Raw genomic sequence first — 20,852 nt, forward strand, 5'->3', positions numbered from 1 at the left:
CAGTGTGGCAGGGCAAAAACACAGTGAGATGCTATGCCAACATGGTTGAAATTATTTACCAAAGTATTTCACAATGTAAAGAACAAATTCTAAATAAGGAAAAGTTCAAGACTTTCTACCAAACTCTGAGCATATTCTCCAACAAAGAGGATTAAGAAAACCAGAATCTGAACACAGGCTCGACATGCATGAACTATACAACTAGTGTTAAACCTTTACAACCGCAATGTTAGCGTCTGTGGAAAGTTGAGGTGGGAGTCTCTGACTGTGGTTCCAAAAGACTTGACAGTGTGAGTATCCATATTCTGCAGCTCACCTTCAATACATAGACCAGTGTCCTACTTCTTTCTTAATTAAAATTATTTTAATGCATTTTATGTTCCATAAGTCTGAATTGACCAACCCACAAGTTCTAAATGCCTTTGTAATTTACATACATACAGAGACTTCATTTTGCCAACCGCTTTACAGCCCACAGATGTATTTTTAACAGAGCTGTGCATAGCCATTAAGCCAGTGAAGCTACATGCGTATTAAGGTTTATATTTACATTTTATATGAATAGTTAATTCATACAGAATTGTAATTGCAAAAAGCAGGTTGCTTTTTCTTAAGTCTTTGACTTTGAAAATAATAGAATTCAAAGTCAATTCAGTCTACAGTATGAACATTCATTTTGGATAATCCGTAATATTCTATAATTGTATATGAAAACCATTTAATGGCAGTTTCAGCTGCCTAGCTGGGAAACAATTAATTTTAATCATCCAAAATTCAAGCAGATTACATCTTGTTTTACATATTTTAATAGACACTTTCTTCTGGTTATTTTACAAATTATATATGCAAATGATGTATTAAATAATTGATGAAGCACCTTGTTTTGCTCATAGCTACAAGTGACGTTTTTCTTCACAAATGTATTTAGGCAGTAGTTCTAGTCACAGCAAGATTTTTGCATAGTATTTTAAAATATATTTAAAATCCTGCCATGATGAAGGCTTATTTAGAAACACCAAGTATAATTTACTGACCTGACTTCTAAAGGAATTTCTACAGTCTAGTAAAGTAGCCCTGTAGATTCTCATTGCATAGGGATACTCATCTTCTCTGAAGTTTCTACATGCTTTAACGCTTGAGAAAATTTATTATTAGGTTCTATGACAGGGCAAAGTATATCAAGGTCATTAACCCACCTTTACTTGATTTAGTTGACAGTGAGACCAATCAAAGAGGTAGGTTTATCTTACATTTATTTCTCCAGTGCTTTTAAATTTGTTGTTGCTTTAAGGGGCACAGCTTTGAAGAATTTCAGAAGACAAAATCTACTTAAAAGTGCAGGATGGGTTTTTTTTTTTGGTTTTTTGGTTGGTTGGTTAGTTGGTTGGAGGGGGTGTGTTTCTTTGGTATTTTTAATTTCTAAGGTCACTGTATTTTATCATAGTATTCAAATGTAGTAATGTATTTTTTTAATATAGTTTCATGTAGCATCTAAAATATTCACAGCAGAAAACAGACACAAGATCCAAAGCACAGGATCTGTTGATGCACTACTGACTGTAATTACTTGGGTGGTTTATCTCAAATCATGTTTATTGCTGATCAATCTTATCACCAATTTGTTAAATTACTTAAGGATACATCATGAGATGTTATAATTAATTAATTCTAATTTATGTAAGATTAGATTATAACTTCAGGGAGTAAGACAACTTTGGTGTTGTTTGTTTTAAATTTGAGACTGAAAACTGTCAGAAGAATAAATATTGTATTCTTAATATTCTAATCCTACAGTGTTTCCAATTATTTCTAAGTATTGATTTTTTCAAAATATGGAAGATCTTAAATAAATCGTTCTTTTCTAGGGAATAAGAACAAACTTGACAGAAGATTGTGCAACTATTTAGTCCAATCTTGTCCTTCTTAACGAAATATTTTTTCATTAACTGAAAAGCAGAACTTTTGGTGGTCATCATTTTGTTTCTACCAAATAAATTAACCAGTAGCCGAATGTCAAGAAGATGAAATTGCCAATTTATTTAAAATATGAGAAATATATTGGTAAGCAATAAAAGTCCATGAATGTATTTTTAACTTTCCATTTCTACATACGAAGCCATTTTTGTCAGTTACCCAAAACCAAAATAAATAATGACCGCTGTCATTCCTTCTTTCTTACATAAAATTAGCAATGTAATCCTGTTTTAGTTTTAATCAACAACATATGCCATTAATCCACTTTAATGTGCTGTAACCAATCAATTCTTCATCTGTAAACTCATTTGTTCTTTGGCTGTACATGGTAAAAATAATCATCTTAAAATAGCTCTTTTTATCATCCCTAGAGTGAAGAACTGTTTACGTGAACTCTTTTAAGCTTTTGGAGGAAGTATTAATCTTACTCATAATAAAGTCATGCTCTTCAAACCATTTAACAAGTGTTTTTCTGGTACTCTGAAATGCATTTTCAAATAATACTACAGAAGCCAGAAGCTTTAGCGAAGTTAAGGGGTTTTGAGTAAAACCTTCATATCTCTCCTTTTGTAAAACGTGGTAGATCACACACTGAACGCTATGCAAAGTAAGGTTAAGTCACTCAATATTCAGTAACTATGATAAACTGTCAACATGGTGCAATATGCCATATTTTTTAAAGAATCACTCAGCCCTCATCTGTTAATCCTTGTTACTACTCCAGGATGTGGATGTTCTTTGCAACTTGCTTTGTTGTGCGTCTTAAGTCCCTACCCATGCTGGATTTTGGCAAGAGCGAACTGGAAATCGTCTCTCTGAGACACTCCATTCTTGCTGCTGCCTTCCCCTCCTTATTGCACTTGCAGACTCGCATGCACATGTAATCCATATAAGTATTCCTGGTTTTTACCTTATGTGATGGTTCTTACCTCAAGAACCTCCCTTGCATTTACCATGAGCTTGCAGTATTCTTGTGCTTGTCCTCCTCCTGCTGAAAAGGCCTGGAAGTGGGAGGCTGCCCTGCAAGTGCAGCGCCAGTGCTAAAGCATTAGGGGCTGCTAGGGCTCTCCGCTCTCCTAACCTTTCTCTGACTCTGGGTCATTGCAGGCCACATAAAGATTTACAGAGGTGCTGAGATGCAAGACTGCAGTTATAGCTATGCCTTCCCAATTTTCTGTACACTAGTGTCCTGAAGCGATCAAGACCTACACTCACTTGTTATCCTTTGCATGTGGAATGACCAGCAGTAACTCTCTGGTGTGCATCAGCGGGTAGACTTGAAAAGATACATTAAAAGGGTCTTCTACTTGCCTAGAAAATGAGCCTTTTGTAAAGATCATGGCTGCCTAATGATGGTCTATCCCCATGGTCCAATTAATAACTCCTCTTTTTGGATATACAGGATGCTCCCTGTACAATTTCTCCACTGTAGAGGTAATGCCCAGATATTTAGAGGTTATAATCCCACTTTGACAGAGTTTCTGGGCAGGAATACTCCATAAAAACATATTTGTACAAGAGCCAACAATCAAAACTGTACATTTATCTACTCAATTACAATGCTAACAACTATAGTTGTATTAGTTTTAGAAGAAGGTCACAATCATTATGGATACAGGGTCTTCCAGATTATTCCATGTTGCTATGAGAGTGAGTGATGATAGCAAAATGGATCAAGGAACTTCTGGGAATGACTAAGTAAGGGAACAAAAGTGAGTAGGCTGAGCCTTCAGCTAACCAGATGGAAAACAGACCAGATTAATTGGATTTGCTTCCCCTAAGCAGATTCATAAACTAAAACTCTCTCCCTGCTCCTCTGAGAGATCAGCTTCAGACAACCAAGGGGAAATAAGCTTAGCATTGGATTTGGCCACTGTTTGTGGCAGCTCAAGCACTAATGAGGACTGACTGTGAAAAAGTGACCATCAGAACTGCCTATCCATTTACTTCCTTCCTGTTCACTCTTCCAAAACTTTGCCAAGTGCTAAGTTCAGATGAACAAGGACTATGTTTTAGTTCAATGATTCAACTGCACAAGGCCCACTGCTAAAGGGTGTTAGCTGGCAGGAGTATTCTGGGAATCAAATAACTTGCTACATTTCCTTCAGGTGTATCAATGACGCATGCACAAAAAAAAAAAAAAAACACACACAAAAAAAAAACACACAAAAAAAAAAAAAAAACCACAAGCAAGCAAACCACCATACCCCATCCCACCCCCTGGAAAAAAAAAAAAAATCCTGTTCCTTCCCTGGGGAGTGACACATGTACAATGTTTCATTTTTCCTCCAGTCAATCTAGCAAGGCACATAATCCACTCTAAAGGATAGCAGAGTAGTTGAAAGCAAGCATTCAGAAACCTAGGCAAGTCCAGTAGAAGAGGAGTGATGTATGACTGCACATGACTGAAAAAATATTGTTCTACATTCCCCAAGGAATTATCAGTACATTGGTAACATTGTCTGCCTAAATCCTAACAGAGTTGTGCCGCTGTGAAATGTTTTCTGCAGCTGCTTTCAGGTTGTACTCACAGGGAACAGCTGTGGGAAACCTCCAAATCTTGGGAGTTTCAGGGCATGCTCTCACAGTATTTGCCATGTCAGTATTCACATTGCATCTCCCCCATAAACCAAAATGCAAAAGTAAGCTGTTTTACAGAAAGAGAATATTAAGACCGTACATACAAAAATGGAGAAAGATGTTAGCCTTTAATTCACTCAGAGATCCACTAAATGGCATCAAATGGTAATTTCCATCCTTATTAGTTTTCTAAAGGTGAATTCCCAATTACTTTTCTCCTAATCTACATAATTACTAGTAAAAAAAAAAAAAAGTTTAAATACTACAGGCTTACATCAGAAAGAGCAGCAAAATACATTTGAATCCATCTGTTTGTATTTTAATTCTTATTTTGTAAGCTCCATATATATGAAAATAATGTATTAATAATGACAATAATGCACTTCTTAGATTTATATTGAAATGTCAGACCTCATAATAAAACTTCAGAAGGCAAAACACAAAGAAAAAAAAGACAAAAGATGTTACATTTGAAGTAAACAGCAGACTGCTTTATAATAATTTCTTCCATAGCCTGTCTTACTTCCAGAGTCTGTAATTAAATGTGGTGTTTGACAGCATATGCTCTAAGAGCACAAGCAGAGATCACATGGCTCCCAGAACTAACTTATAAATAATTAAATAATCACCCATTCAAACACCAAAGAGACAGATCAACTTTTTGCAACACCTTGCACAAAAAGTTTTGAGTGTCAGCCCATTGGGGTGCAGTATTTAAAGCAGTGAACATACCAAAACACTCACATTGCATTAAAAAATGCCCTCCAGAAACACAGAGTTCAAATCATGTCCCCTAGATATTAGCCTTCAAGACTTTCTTTCTCTCTGTACTTGCAGGATAGCATACAATGAGGCAAACACAGTCCAGGTTTCATTCCACCAAGTTCAGTAACATTACATGAAGAATTAATTTATTCAAGTATATCTTAGTTGTTATACAAGTACTTTTAGCAAGTTGTTCGTGAGCATCGGCTTACCCTCTGAGTTTTGTTTTGGTTTTCAGGCTAAGGGATTCTTTGCTTTCCAAAACATAAAATTATTATTTATTTTTCTTTTTTCCAAGATTTGCCTGATTAATGGAGAAAGATCTCTCAGGATACTATTACTCAGATTGCCAGTTGTTCAGGGAAAACGATGCTCAAAAAACATAACTGTGTCATAGACAGCATCTTGATTTTACCCTTACACTATATATGGGGAAAGGTGCAGAGGAACTAAATAGATGTCATTCCTGAGTGCAATAAGCATACAATGAAAGAAATGCAATGCTTCGATCCCCATTGCTTTGAGAAGCTGAGAATTACAGTATTTCTTAACCCCTGATGTGCTGTATCATAGCACCTGAAAGAGGCAGTCACCAGGATATAGTGTGGCAAGGAGGGGAATAAAAAAAATCAGAAAGTAAAAACTTAGATCCAGAAAATGCTGATACCTTCACTTACCCCAGTACTGAACTTAAAGTCTATATGGCACTGTTCTGCCTGGATTTGTTAACTTGCCTTGCATCTCTGAATTCTAAATATCCTGATATACAGGTATTTTTTTTTTCTGACTATCTGTATTTTTATGAAATTACAACACCATATTCTGCTTTCTACACCCTCAGTATTACCAGTGTTCTATTTCAGTGACAACTGAAAGCATAATATGTATAATGTTATGAACACTGCTTCCCAACACCACTCTCTTTGATTTGTATATTTAATAGGACTTCAGAAGATATATGTAGTCATTAAAGATAATGGTATAAACAACTTACAGACTGAATTTTTGTGGTTACTGTCTTTGCTGGGCAACATCTTGACTCCTCTTGATTTCAGTTCAATCGCTTTTTTCACTGAGAAAAGAAGCAGACAAAAAGAACGTAATTCATTATCAAACCTTATAGAAAGGACATAAAGCAGCCAAATTTTATATTTCATTAATACAAAGTTACACAAGAATCCCATAAGCAGATTGAAATACTTGCAGTTTCTGTGATAATCCAAATACTGCTTGCAAAAATACAGCCATTTACCATGTTTCATAAGATGTCACTTTTAAACAAACATCAGGATTTGTAACATATGGAATCCAAGTTTCCTTAGGATCAAATAAAAGAAAAACTTGTCCTAATTACATGTATTAGTTTCCTATATTTGCCACTGCATAAGGCAAAATCCTAAACAATTAAAAAACTTATTTCTTATATAAAATGCACGGTACATTATCTACACATCTCTGAGGATGACAAGCATTGAATGCAGTAGTCACATCTGCTTTTATTTGAGTCACTCTTCATCAGTAGATATGTTTTTATTTCAGTTTCCTAAGGACATTAAGGCTATAGGATCACAGTACATCACATTCTTTGGCTTACATAACCTTCTGAATCTAAAGGGCAATTTCATCTGAATTGGAAAGAGAGTAAGAGCTCTCAAAGGAGAGAAAGAACAGATGCATCAGAGTTTTAATATGTTTTCTCTGTTTATCCAGCTGAATGACTGATAAACTCCCAGCCTATCCCTACTAAGTAGTTAGGGCACCATAGGAGGGATCAGGAGCAAAGCAGGAAGAGACATGAGAAGAAACTACTGTAGTTATACATTAATGGCCACATGTGGCATAATCTAATTGTAATGGTAGGAGAAAATGGTAAAAATACAGGACATATTCACAGGAAATGAATTAGTTCCGTGGTTTGGGATCAACTGAAAATAAAATCAGATGTAAAAAATAATTGTGAAATAAGCCTGGACAAGTCGAAATTATTGATTAAAAAAAAGGAAAACAAACAAACAAAACCAAAGAAAATAAAAACACATCAGTGAAATAGACGATGATTGACTTGGTGTATCATAATGCTAACAACAACATCCTGAGGCATGTCAGTAACAAAACAATTATAAATAGCAGTAATCCTTTCCTTGTTCATAATAATTTTTTTCTAGTGTTCACAGTGGTTAATAGTCTTAAAACACAGCCATTTATCCTAGACACAAACAGAACCAAAAAATAAACTAAAACGTTTTTAAAATAGCAGTAATTTGCACCTCATATTATGTAAATATATACATTAATACAACAGATTGTCAGTTATACTTTTTGTCAACATATAGAATAAATGTTTTGATTACTACACTATACATTGATCTGTATGAAATTATTTCTAAGAAGTGATGTGATAAGAACAGCAAATTAACATTTCTTTACATATTACATTAAAAATCATTATTTCATTGTGTTTGGTTCTATACTGGACTTTTGCTGCTTGACATCCTCAGAACAAAGCTGGCTTCTCTCAAGTGCTGAAACAGGACAAGTACTGCAGAAAGTACTTTTTGTGCTTTGTATGCTGCAAGTGCAGACACTTATATCTAAGCCTGGAAAACAAGTGTTCAAATGATGAAAGATGATTGAAACACAATTGTAGCTGCACAGGATGGAATGGATTTCACAGTAGTGTTGTGTTTTCTTTCCTCCTATGACAGGAACACACTACAGAGAGACATCAACGCAGACAATAAGGCAAATATCCCCAAGGGCTTCTGGAAGGGTAAACATCATGGATGTGATTTTGTTAGGATTACGTTTCATTCTTAGGTACTAAAATTTCCATCAAGTGGCACTTTCTGTTCTGTTTTTTAGGCTGTTAAAATTAGTCCATATGTAATGGGAAATGGACAGCACAACTCTCATAATGAATATTTGAGATATTGTCTCGAGTTATGATCCCTCTACCAGCACGAAGTTCCAAGTTTATTAATATCTGTGTCATGTAAAACATACGAGCAGTTTTTGGAGGATTCCAAACTCACATTGCTTACATCAGCGGTTGAGATGTAAAACCACTGAGTTATTTATCATACAGCAGACAAAGAAAAGAACTACATTCTCCTTCTCTTTGCTGTGTGGCAATCATCACTCAAATGCGTTGCAGGAGTTCACTTTTGAAGGTATTTTTACACATACTTGAAGCATGTTTCTTGGTAATGGGGAAAAATGATACCCATCAGCTTTATTTGAACTACACTGGACATAAATTGAAAGAGAGGTTCTGACTTGATATATGAAAAACTTTTTCACTATTAGGACAGTCAAGTACTGAAATGGGTACTGCAGTTCCCACACTGGGAGTTTTTTTCACATGTCAAGGAAAAAAGGCATTCTGTATCTCTCCAAGAGACCATTAGATAGAAGATTCACAATACTTACGATCAGTCATCTAAAATGTATGTTTTATGAAGAGAAATAGATACCTTAAGGGGGCAATTCATCCCCTTCTAAGACAGGCACAATGAATCATCCTCTGGAGATGCCTTTCCTCTCCATAAAATATAAGAGAAACATAGATTGTGCTATCTACATTTTAGACAGCAACATTAGGTGACTTGAGCTTTCATGTCTGAAGAACCTTAACAGCCAAATGTAGGTATCTGTGAGACATAGGGATGGATGAGGTTAAACAGGGTAGTTTGAGACATAAATACCAACCCCCTGCTCTATTATCCTTTTGTGTCTAAGTTTTCAGATGCAGCCTGCATAGTATTTTCTTCTATTTTTGAAAAGAACTAAGGAAGCATATCCTTTAAAATAAAAATTGTTCAATATCTGAAAGAGAAGTAGAGACCACTAAACACTGTGGTTTGAGTGAACCTGTCCAACTCCTTCTGTAACACAAAATAAATACTGCAAATTGGAATTTTTAAAACTCTTTAAATCCCAGCTGAATACCTGAGACACTACTTTTCTATATCCTGATTTCAAATATGATTTGCCACTTAGTAGCACAAAAAGGAATGGGTTTGAAAGTGGTTACTTTTTAAAAATTGCACAGCATTATGCTGTCTTCATTTAGATATTGAGGTAAGCTAACTGAAATAACTCACTTCACCTTTACTGTTTAATCATAACTTCAGGACTTTTGGAGATGAGATACCCATTCATGGAGGAGGGCGGAGCTGAGCACTGGAAGTCCAAGACAATCTTACCAGTCTACTGGAAAACACCAATGGTATTGCTTAACTTTTCCCTATAGCTAAATTAAACTCAGCCATCAAAAGAATTATGTGAATGGACCATGAATGTTAAATTTTCAAGTTGTAAACCTCAATAAAACCTATGCTGATTTATTTATTTCTGATACATCTAAATTGCAGTGAAGAAAATACATTTTACTTCAAGCACAACTAACTTCCAGAGAAGATGATGACAATTTAGCAGAAATAAAGTTTTCAGAAAGAAATTACAGAATGGCTGAGGTTGTAAGGGAACTCTTATTCAACCCCCTTGTTCAAACATGAACTAATAAGTAAAACTGCAATTGTTGGTAACAATCAGAAAGGTAACAAAGTAAAAGCAGCAATGAGACATTAGGACAGTCTTCATGTCTTTTGAGGATACTAGAAAATTATCACTTTCAGAGTATTTTTTGTATATTTACATATATATCATAAAGACATATATTGCATTGAGGTTAGTCTTTTGTGAAAATTTACTTTTAGAAAATTAGCATGTAATGTTTTCAAAATCTTATTCGCTTATGTTAAAATAACAATAATCTATATTTCTATTTGAATAAAAGTGCTTTGATAGACTCAAGACCTGCTGTCATTCTGGCATTGAAAAGATTGTCCTAGAAAGCTAATTCTTCTATGCACTTTCCTTGCTCAAGGCATTTCAAGTATTAAATATAACTGGTAAACTGCCTGTGTTCACTTAAATGAAGATATTAAACTAAACAGAACATTAAATATTCAAAACATTTGTACATGTTTATGAAATTAAACTCAATAATTTAGATCTTAACCTCTCATGACTCTCTCATTTCCATTCTTTGCTAGTTCATTTAATTACATGGGTTAAGCATTACACAAATTTTACATGGTTTATCTAGGTTTTTTGTTTGATTTTAAGAAAAAAAGGCAAAACAGGCACAAGGCGTTGTGAGAATTCTCAAGAAAATTCCATGTATTTAAAATTTTCTCTGACACTGGCAAGTGGTTTTGCTTGAACAACTGATTATTTCACAACAATAACCCATAATCAGAAGCCATTTGGAAGAGAAACAATAATAAGGTAAGACCTAGGTGGGTTTTTTCTAGGATTTCTAGCATATGAAATTGATTGCACCTACACTTAACTGCAAATAGGTAACTGCAGTACACAAAGTACACAATGCATAACCAACCTAGGTGAGATACTAGAAGCACAGCCCTGTTAACATAGTATTATGCTTGCTCTATTTACCAGAGTTTGGATCTAATACAGTTATATCTTGCTAATATTCTTATCTGACTCCACAACAAGCAAATGCCTCTTCTTCCTAGCACATTATTTGTTACAGTTCTCACGTATGTCTTGGATGGCATAATATATTTTTTCCTGATTACCCAAATACATGAATATCTTGGCTTTTTTTTTTGTCTTTTTTTCTTCATGAAATAAGATTCAAGGCTTTGAATACTGGCTACCACTCAAAGCTAAAATATTCTGATACTATCTGCTGGTACTTCCTCAAGCTGCTTCTGCTGCTGCTCTGCTGAGTTCAACTCTTGACTGCCTTTCACTGCATATCTGTACCCAAGTACAAATACTTGAAGGTGAAGAGGCGTAGCATATTGCCCAGTACCTGGTGATCACTAGCAGGGCTTTTCCTGTCCAACCTTCAGCCCACTGTCACAATAAGGGACATATTTGAACAGTTCTCTGGTTTTGCTACAGTACAGGAAAAAAGAAAAAAATTACTATTTTCACGATTTTGTATTTTGAGAGAGAATGGAAGAGTAACCTCTATAACAAAGACTGACACTTAGCTTCACATATATTGCATAGTTCAGTAACAAACTGTAAAGCATTTTTGATAATATTCATAGGAGTATTCATGAAAGGAATTAGTAAAGTCTCAGTACAGTGCAGAACTCATCAATTTCCTTTTGCTTTTGTTTCAGTGCTCTGATTTTCTACAAGCTGAATATTCCTGTTTTGAAACAAAGCATATTCTTAGTTCAAATTGCATAGTCTAATCAAGTGCCCTTTTTGTCTTGTCCTACTGCCTCAGCTGTTTTGGGTTCTCCTCCAAATACAGAGTTACGAAAATACTACCATATTTGTGCTCTAGAAAAAAAAATAGAATAATATAAATGTCGAGGCTGGAAAAGACCTTTAAGATCATCGAGTTGAACCGTTACCTTAGCACTGCCAATTCCACCATCAAACCACCTTCCTAAGGGTCACATTTGCATGTCTTTTAAATACCTCCAGGGATGGTGACTCCACTACTTCCCCAGACAGTCTGTTCCAATGCTTGACAACCCTTTCTGTGAAGAATTTTTTCCTAATGTTCAACCTAAACCTCCCTTGGTACCATTTGAGGCCTTTTCTGTTGTTCTATCATTTGCTATTTGGGAGATTAACACCCATCTTGCTACAACCTCTATACAGGTAGTAGTAGAAAGTGATAAGGTCTCCTTTCAGCCTCCTTTTCACCAGACCCTTGTAATTTAGACCCTTCACCAGCTTTGCTGCCTGCCCTTCTTTGCTCCAGTACCTCAATATCCTTCTTGTAGTGAGGGCTCCAAAACTGAAGGAAGTATTCAAGCAGAGGCCTTGCTAGTGCCAGGTACAGGGGGACAATCCGTTCCCTAGTCCTGCTGGCCACACTATTCCTGATATGGGCCAGGATGCTGTTGGCCTTCTTGGCCACCTGAGCACACTGCTGGCTTGTGTTCAGATGGCTGTCAGTCACCACCCTCAAGCCCTTTTCTAGCAGGCAGCTTTCCAGACACTCTGCCCCAAGGCAGTAGCATTCATGCTGTACTTATAACTGAAGTGCAGGAATGGACACTTGGCCATGTTAATCTTCATACCATTTGCCTTGGCCCATCAATCCAGCCTTTTCAGATCTGATAGGTCAGTCCAGCCTGTACAGATCTGATAGGCCTGTAGTTTCCCAGATCCTACTCTTCCAGCCCTTCTTGTAGACTGGCATGCAATTTTTATTAATTTCAAGCCAACTGGAACCCCCCCCCCCCCCCCCCAGTTAGCTAGGACTGCTGGTTAATGATGGAAAGTGGCTTTGTGAGCACATCCACTAGCTCCCTCAGCACCCTTGGTAGGACCTCATCCAGCTGCAAAGGCTTGTGTCTAAGTGGGGTAGCAACTTGCCAGTAATTTCCTCTTGAGTTACAGGGGTATCATTCTGCTCCCCATCCTTTTCTTCTAGCTCAGGGGGGCTAGGTTTCTGGAGAACAACTGGTCTTACTATTAAAGACTGAGAGAAAGAAGGCATTAAATACCTCAGTCTTTTTCAATACGTTTACCCCCACATAAAATAAATGATGAAGATTCTCCTTAGCCCTGCTTTTGTTGCTTATGTATCTATATCAATATTTTTTTATTGTTTTCACTATGGCCTGGTGTACCATGATTCTTTCTAAAAGTTTATTATTTATGAGAACATGAAAAATAATCATCCTCAATGTTACCATTTAATTTATGAAGGGAATTTTATAAATTCTTTGATAAAACAAGGTTCCAGACTCAATAACCTTGGAGGATACTTGCAGGCTTTGCTTCTCAGATACGCACTTCTTGACTGTCACAGAGGCATCACAGTTTTTCATAGGATCTCTAGCTTAAATGAACTTACTGGAATAAATCAACAAGCTCAGCAGACACCAAGTCTCAATGCCCTTGGATGTCCCCCACAGTTCTGGAAAACAGTTTCAACACAGTTTGCACCATGAATTATACACTGTCACAGAACACACTGAGTAGTAGTCATGGGGGCTGACTCTAAAAATGAGATTCGCTTAGTTCTTTCTTTGAATGCCACTTCAACAAGGGTTTCAATATAGTGTCAAAAGCTGATTTATAGTTCTTCTCCTTTAATATCTCCACAGTGTTACTCAGTGGGATGGTCACAATGTTCATCAGAAAATCTTACTCTGCAGTCAGTATTAGATTGTCTTTTCAGTTTTGTAGAGAAATTAAATCTGAAGTTTGGACTGAAAACAGCTTTAAAACACATCTCTTGCACCGATCCATTGACTGTCATGCATCTTCAGCTGAACTTCAATGGACTCTTTTGCTTGTTAGATAAAAAAGAAACTGCAAGTGTGGTAACACTGACAGCCCACTATTTGGTGTCTCTAATTTCTTCCCATACAAAAATTGACCATGTGAATGCTTTCAGTCTGTGCCAAATAGAAAAGAATGAGTTCAATGGATTTTGTGATTGCATGCAGGTTATGCACATTTCATTGAAACCTGCATATCTCCATCATACTATATAACTTAAATGTTCCCATCAATCATCCATATACTCTTATTTTAACTTCTTAGGTTCACATACTACTGTTCCCTCTATGCTGGTGCTAGCTCGTTTAGAAATCAGTAAAAGTTAAAGTTTCATCATCATTTTCCAAATGCACATTTTTGCATTGGAAAACGTGAAGTTCCTTGATGATGCATTGGTTTCATTATATCAGAACACAGGAAACAACTGTCTTAGAAGTTGAGTGACCTGGGAAAATGACATCTTCAAAACAGGACTATGGAAGACCTGTCATTGAGCAGAGCGCAAGTCTTGACAAAGAGTAGCTACCAAGTTTGGCATAACGTTCCTTGGTCTGCAAAATGTTCCTTGCTTTGGAAGCATTTCAGTATGTAATTTAAATTCCATTTTTTGTTTTGCAGTTAATTTAGGGGGAGCATACATAAAGATGTGTACAGGATGATACACCTCTTTTCAGCCATAAATACAGTATTTTGAAGAGTTCTATGGAGCATAACACCATGCCAAACAAGAGCTCTACTCATGGTAAGTGCAGTTCATTGAGATGCATATATTTCCTTTTTGTCACTCTAAGTCAGCTTTTGGGCTTTGTATAAATTTCAGGAAAGAGAAATATTTTGTGACACCTAAACAGACAAGATGGAAAATTACTCTTAAGAATTCATGTTGTGCTTATGATGGCACTTTTAACAATAAATGTAAAGATTATTTCTAATATCAAACACTAGAAAAGAAAAAGGTACAAGGCTCTACAAATGAAAGAGAGATGAGTTTTATCTTAAGGATGTGCTGAACTTAGTATATATATATGCCTTATTACTTTGATTATGAACTTTAAAGAGATGTTACAGGAGTAGCTATTTTAAGCAGCTAGCTCTTAGAGGATGTACATGCCACATTCTCCTGGAAAGAATGTTTTCCCCTGCTCTTTGCTTATCACACAATATAGACAAATATTAAGCTAAAGATGGATACCTTATTATTTTAGTAAAAGGATAAAAGCATACATGAACAAAAAAATCAAATATATTTTCATTAGATTAAAATTCTCCTTTTTGATCAATAAAACTAAATTTAGAAATAAGAATATACAGGTCATTGATTGATGATGTTGGGCATTTTATATTCTCAGGTGTCAATGTAAGGCACCTTAAGGTACATTTGAGACATATTGAAAATCATACTTGAAACGCTTGGTTTAAATTAACTTCCAAACAGGAGCTATTCACAATCAAGAGTCACATAGAAAGCTCAAGTCAAAAGAATTTTGTTTTCAATAGAAAGATTTATTCCTCCCTACTTCATAAACATGCTCAGGGAATTTATCTCATTGTAGATTTGTATAGGTTTTACACATAGATTATACTAAACAAATGTGCTGAAAAAAAACATGTAATAAACTCTTCCTCAAATCTAAACAAGTCAAAATAGAAGACTCTCAAAATAAAAGACTGCCTGATACTACAATGGCTATACTGATAGGATGCAGGAAAATCTCCAATTACTGTATCAAAGTGAGGAAGAAATACACAATGTGAGAGAACAAAATATAGAATTAAAAGAAAGATAAATAAGCCTGTGTAGTCCACCTACAGCAGTCATGACAGGCATATTGATACAGTTAAGGAAAATTATCTACACCTAAGGTATGTCATATAGTTTAACATGACTTAGCTAATTGATGTCCTAGCTGTTCATTATTCTTATGTGTTGGGTTTTTTTGTTGTTTGTTTGGTTGGTTTTTTTGGGGGGGTTGCTTGGTTGGTTGTTTTGTTGTTTTGTGTCACTGTAGGTTTTGGGGTTTTTTGGTTGGTAAATTGGGGTTTTGTTGTTGTTACTGATTTGCTTGTTTGTTTTAATAGCAGAAAGAAAAGGAAACACATGAGGAAAAAGGTTAAACGTAATTTTAGCTGTAGATTTAGTGCTAGTTAGAATGAGATATTAAGAAAGCTAAAATCATGTAAGTGGTCACTGTAAAATTTAAACTGCTTCAACCCACAATAAAAATGCAAGTAACGGGTGAAAATTACTTGCAAAGACAGGTTTAAAGACCTCAGCTTACTTAGTTCATCTTGGAGACTGAGAGGTGACTTGGTGCTTCAGAAAAGAAAATGATATGGCAAACAAAAGGTTTTTCCCTCTGTTGAGGGAAAACATAACACAGAAAGATCAAACCATGCTAAGACAATTGAGAAGACAACTGTAGACAGGACTACGCATTTAACAGCAGTCATGTTAACCACAGCAAAGTACTGTTTCAGTTTTCATCTCAAGACTGAATTGCCTTCTTCATAGTCAAATTGAACAAAGTAGAAATTACTGTCTCAGTACTATTTAATGGGAAATTATATTCAGCATCACTTAAAACACAGAAAATAACTGTTCCTTCCAGCTTTTCGATTGTATCAAATGCTTTTATTAATTTCGTTTTCTAAATTTACATTAAGTGAGAATTACAATTCAAAATCCTGACTAAAACTACCATGCATCAAGGAATACCACAAATTCATTCCACTAATTTCAAACACCATTTCTAAGGTTTTAAAGAATGTGTAAGAAGGACAGACACACATTTATATGCAGATTGACTGAATTAGAAAAAATCATGGTAAAAAACACTTTACCTAGTGGTTGACTTTACATTAATTCACTCATGTTTTTTCCATTAGTACACCCTTATGTCAGCATTACTTCAGGATTATCTGTTAAATTCTGAATTATAAAACAGTGAAACACAGCAGATAAATAACTTCTGGTACATAATGATCAAAATACCTAATACCTCCTTGAGCCTCTCTGATAACTTGCCAAAAATAGCATACTTAATTTGGAACACTCTGCAAAAGAAATCCAATTCTTACTGTAAAAGTGGAACACATCCATTAATCAAGTTTAATTTCAAAATGTTCCTATTTTATTACCTTTATAGGAGTACTAAAATGAGTATTTAACTTAAGCAGATTGGTTTTAGTTAATATAGGAAAAAATACTGATTTTTTTCTCTTAAAATGAAGCCTAACCTTCTATCCTTCTGAAAATAAATGAAAGATAAACAAGCCTAACATGCTAGAAATACAAAAAAGCAAGGGATATATTATCCCAGTCCTTAGATTATTCCGTGTACACTGATAAACTTTGTTTCTGGGAAATACTGGGGTTTTATCTCATAGCGAGACAATAATACTTCACCTCTGAGTAATTTATACATTTATGAAGTACTGACATAACAAGTCATATACTTTGCAATTCCTACTGAATATATGCAGAGTCTTTGAATACCAGCATAGGAAATAGCATAGGACAGAGCATAGGGCAGAGGAATGACAAAAGTAAGTTCATAACTGGGTCAATGAGCCATCTTCTCCCTTATGGCAAAGACATCACAGAACAAGGCAGAACATGAACTGGGACCAGTTGCATCTACTAGGAGTGTTGATTTCCATGAGATCAAGATTATGGATATGACAGACTTGAATTAGACATGGTAAAGCATGTCATTGCATTATAATTTGTTCTGGTGGTTTTCAGGGCCATTTAAAGCAGGCCTGCTTATATCTAGAAAGTCTGGAAGTACAAAAAAATTCTGCAGGTTTACTTGGAAATTGAGGCATAATTATTTTTTTTAAATCAACATTCAAAAAATCAAAATAACACAACAGGGAAAAAAAGGAGAAGAAAAAGAATTCCCAAATCTTCACTCTATACCCATTCATTTTAAAAAAATTAAAATTTTCTTTAACCTTCTACTCTGGCCTGATGGAAGATGGAATAATATATATGATTCAAGAGGAAATTCGAACACTCACCAGGTAGGTGTACCTTTTATACTACATTCTCGTATTCATACATTCAGCTTGCCAAGCATTTTAAAACTATATTTTGTTAATGCATTCAAGCATGTAATTCTAATATGTTGCTTTAATTTTTTATGTTAGGAAGCTGGGAGGCTTGGCTGATACACCTGAATGCTGTGCAGCCTTTCAGTAAGACCTGGACAGAGTGGAGAGCTGGGCAGAGAGGAACCTAATGAGGTTCAACAAGGATAAGTGCAGAGTCCTGCACCTGGGAAGGAATAATAAACGGAACCAGTACAGGTTGTGAGGTGATCTTCTGGAAAGTAGCCCTGTGGAGAAGGACCTGGGAGTCCTGGTAGACAAGAAGTTATCCATGGGTCAGCAATGTTCCCTTGAGGCAAAGAAGGCCAATGGGATCCTGGGGTACATTAAGAGGAGTGTGTCCAGCAGATCCAGGGAGGTTCTCCCCCCTCTCTACTCTGCCCTAGTGAGACCTCACCTGGAATATTGCATTCAGTTTTGAGCTCCCTAGTACAAGAGGGACAAGGAACTACTGGAGAAAGTCCAATGGAGACCTACCAGGATGATTAAGGGACTGGACCACTGTCCTATGAGGAGAGGCTGAGAGCCCTAGGACTGTTTAGTCTGGAGAAGAGAAGACTGAGGGAGGATTTGATAAATGTTTGTAAATATCTGAGGGCTGGGTGACAAGAGGGAGGCCACAGCCTCTTCTCAGTTGCACCCTGACCTTTCTCAGAGGTCTCAGTCATACAACCTATACCACAGGATTTGCCAGGAAAACAAATATAGGAATTGTGCCTGGATAAAACCAGACATTAGGTGCGTCCAATCACTGGCAGTGTTTTCTGCCAGAAAAAAAGTCAGGTATTTCATAGATTCTTTTGGGGTTTGGTTTTGGTTTTTTTTCATGATAGGATGAAATAATTATTACACTTGAGAAAAGTAGCTAAAGTGGAAATATCTGCCAAAGTTTTTGAATTTCAGTAGAAATAGTCTTCTGAAAACAAAAACAGAAGGGAAAGACTGGGAGAGCTGGCATTATTTTGGTCTGGAGAAGAGAAAGCTTGTAGAGGGGATCTTACCGATGTGTATTAATATCTGATGAGAGGGTGTAAAGAAGCTGGGCTCAGGCTTTCCATAGGGATAGCCATTAGCATGACATGAAACCATAAGCACAAACCGAAACACAGGAAATTACACTTTAAAGTGAAAGCCTTTTTACTGTGAGGGTAAACACCAGCACAGTTTGCCTTAAGACTCTGACTTAGGAAGTATTCAAAACCAACCTGTACACAGTCCTGGGCAGCCTGCTCTAAATGACCACCTTTGAGGAGGGCATTGGACTAGATGAGCTCCAGAAGTCACTTCTAATTTCTGCTATTCTGTGATTTGTGGTACCAGAAAGCTTCTCTATCTGTAAATGTCATTGGAACTTTTTCTTAAAATAAAATTCTGAATTGTTGCTTAGTTCTCAAACACACATGTAATAGAAAGAATTAATAATGCTGAATAACAAAAAGCAATTAATGAAGCTGTTAACCAGATTTCAATATCACCCTGAAGTTACATCCTATGAGTGTTGAAAGACTGTCTCCTAGGTTTTCACACAGTTTCTAATGTTTACATCACTAGCATACAAATTTATTTAATTGCTATTACCCCAATAAGATAGCTAGCTGTGGCTCATGTAATTGCAATATTTTTGTATCTAATACAGTGAATTGTATAAACCTGAATTTTAAAAGGATTGTTTATATTAAGGAAAATTCCATAATTGTAACAATCTAAATTGTAATAAGATACTAACAAAGTTTACTCACAAACCGTACTCTACATCACAGAACCACAGAATGGTAGGGGTTGGAAAGGACCTCTGGAGATCATCTAGTCTAACCCCACTACCAAAGCAGGATCACCTAGGGCAGGTTGCACAGGAATATATCCAGGGTTGGTTTTGAAAGTCTCCAGAGAAGGAGACTCCACAACATCCCTGGGCAGCCTGTTCCAGTGCTCCATCACCCTCACAATTAAGAAGTTTTTCCTCATATTGAGGCAGAACTTCTTCTGTTCCAGTTTGTATCCATTGCTTCTCATCCCATCACTGGGCACCAGTGAAAAGAGACTGGCCCCTTCTTCTTGACCCAAACCCTTAATATATTTATAAATATTGATCAGATACCCTCTCAGCCTAAACATGCTCCAGTCTAAACAGCCCCAGGTCTCTCAGCCTTTCCTCATAAAAGAGATGTTCTATTCCCTTAATCATGCTCATAGCCCTCCTTTGGACTCTCTCCAGCAGTGCCCTGTCTGTCATGAACTAGGGAGCCCAGAACCAGACACTCTACTCAAGATGAGGCCTCACTAGGGCAGAGTAGAGACACCAGGCAAGTTTACCCTTACACCCAGTATCTGATGTCTTATACTGACCAACAGATAGACATCTGAAATAATGATCCCCTCCAGACACTTCCCTAAGTCTTTAATTACAGGGTATTTGCCTAGAGATAAACTAGACTAAAAAGGACAAAACAAAAAAAAAAATATTTTCCACTGTTCCACTGCTACTTTATGGCAAACTTTCCTCTATTCATCTGTTGTGTCTTAGTTTTCTGGTGCATTAGCAAGATGAGCCACACTGTTTTTGTGACCTCCAGCTTAGGACAGAGTTAAAATAAGCAGTGCTTTTAAATTCATAGTGACCAACAGGTATTATATTTGCATTCTTAGTGAACTCTGTAAAAACAAGTTGTAAGAGCAAAGGATCACATAATAAAAAATAATTTCACAGATTTATCTTTTTTCCTAATACTATCAAAGTATTTTTAAAAAGAACTATGTATGCTAAATATGTTTATATTCACTGCACTTTTGGGTCAGTCACCAGAAAAACAGAGCTGTTGCAGTGTATTTATCACTTCTAAAGTGATACAGGCCCCACAGTTTCAAAATAAAAAGGAAGCTCATACACAATTTGATGATGTGTTGAGTAGAATTGTTGAAACAGCTTATGTAAGCCTAGAATTTAAAAGCACATATATATTAGGATGCTCTTCTGTTTTCAATATAACTCTTTGATCCGGACCATGAAGTACAAAAAATAATGAAGTTTATGAAATACAAAAATCAATTAAGAATTTCATTCTAAAAAATTGCATTTTATTGAGTATCTAGGTGAACATAAGCAGCAATAGACAGCAGTTCTGATA

The 20,852-nt window shown here is 36.0% G+C and overlaps 1 protein-coding gene across 1 annotated transcript in view; it reads right to left on the reverse strand.

Moving 5' to 3' along the window:
- The window catches only part of CSMD1 (CUB and Sushi multiple domains 1), a 948,047-nt gene that overhangs the window by 303,954 nt on the left and 623,241 nt on the right, over positions 1-20,852 (reverse strand). The window contains exon 7 of the mRNA XM_054383599.1: positions 6,314-6,391. Coding sequence (XP_054239574.1) covers positions 6,314-6,391 — 78 coding nt within the window. The remainder of the gene's footprint in view (positions 1-6,313; positions 6,392-20,852) is intronic.

The sequence above is a fragment of the Indicator indicator genome, chromosome 9, assembly GCF_027791375.1.
Source record: "Indicator indicator isolate 239-I01 chromosome 9, UM_Iind_1.1, whole genome shotgun sequence".
NCBI classification, from domain to species: Eukaryota; Metazoa; Chordata; class Aves; order Piciformes; family Indicatoridae; genus Indicator; species Indicator indicator.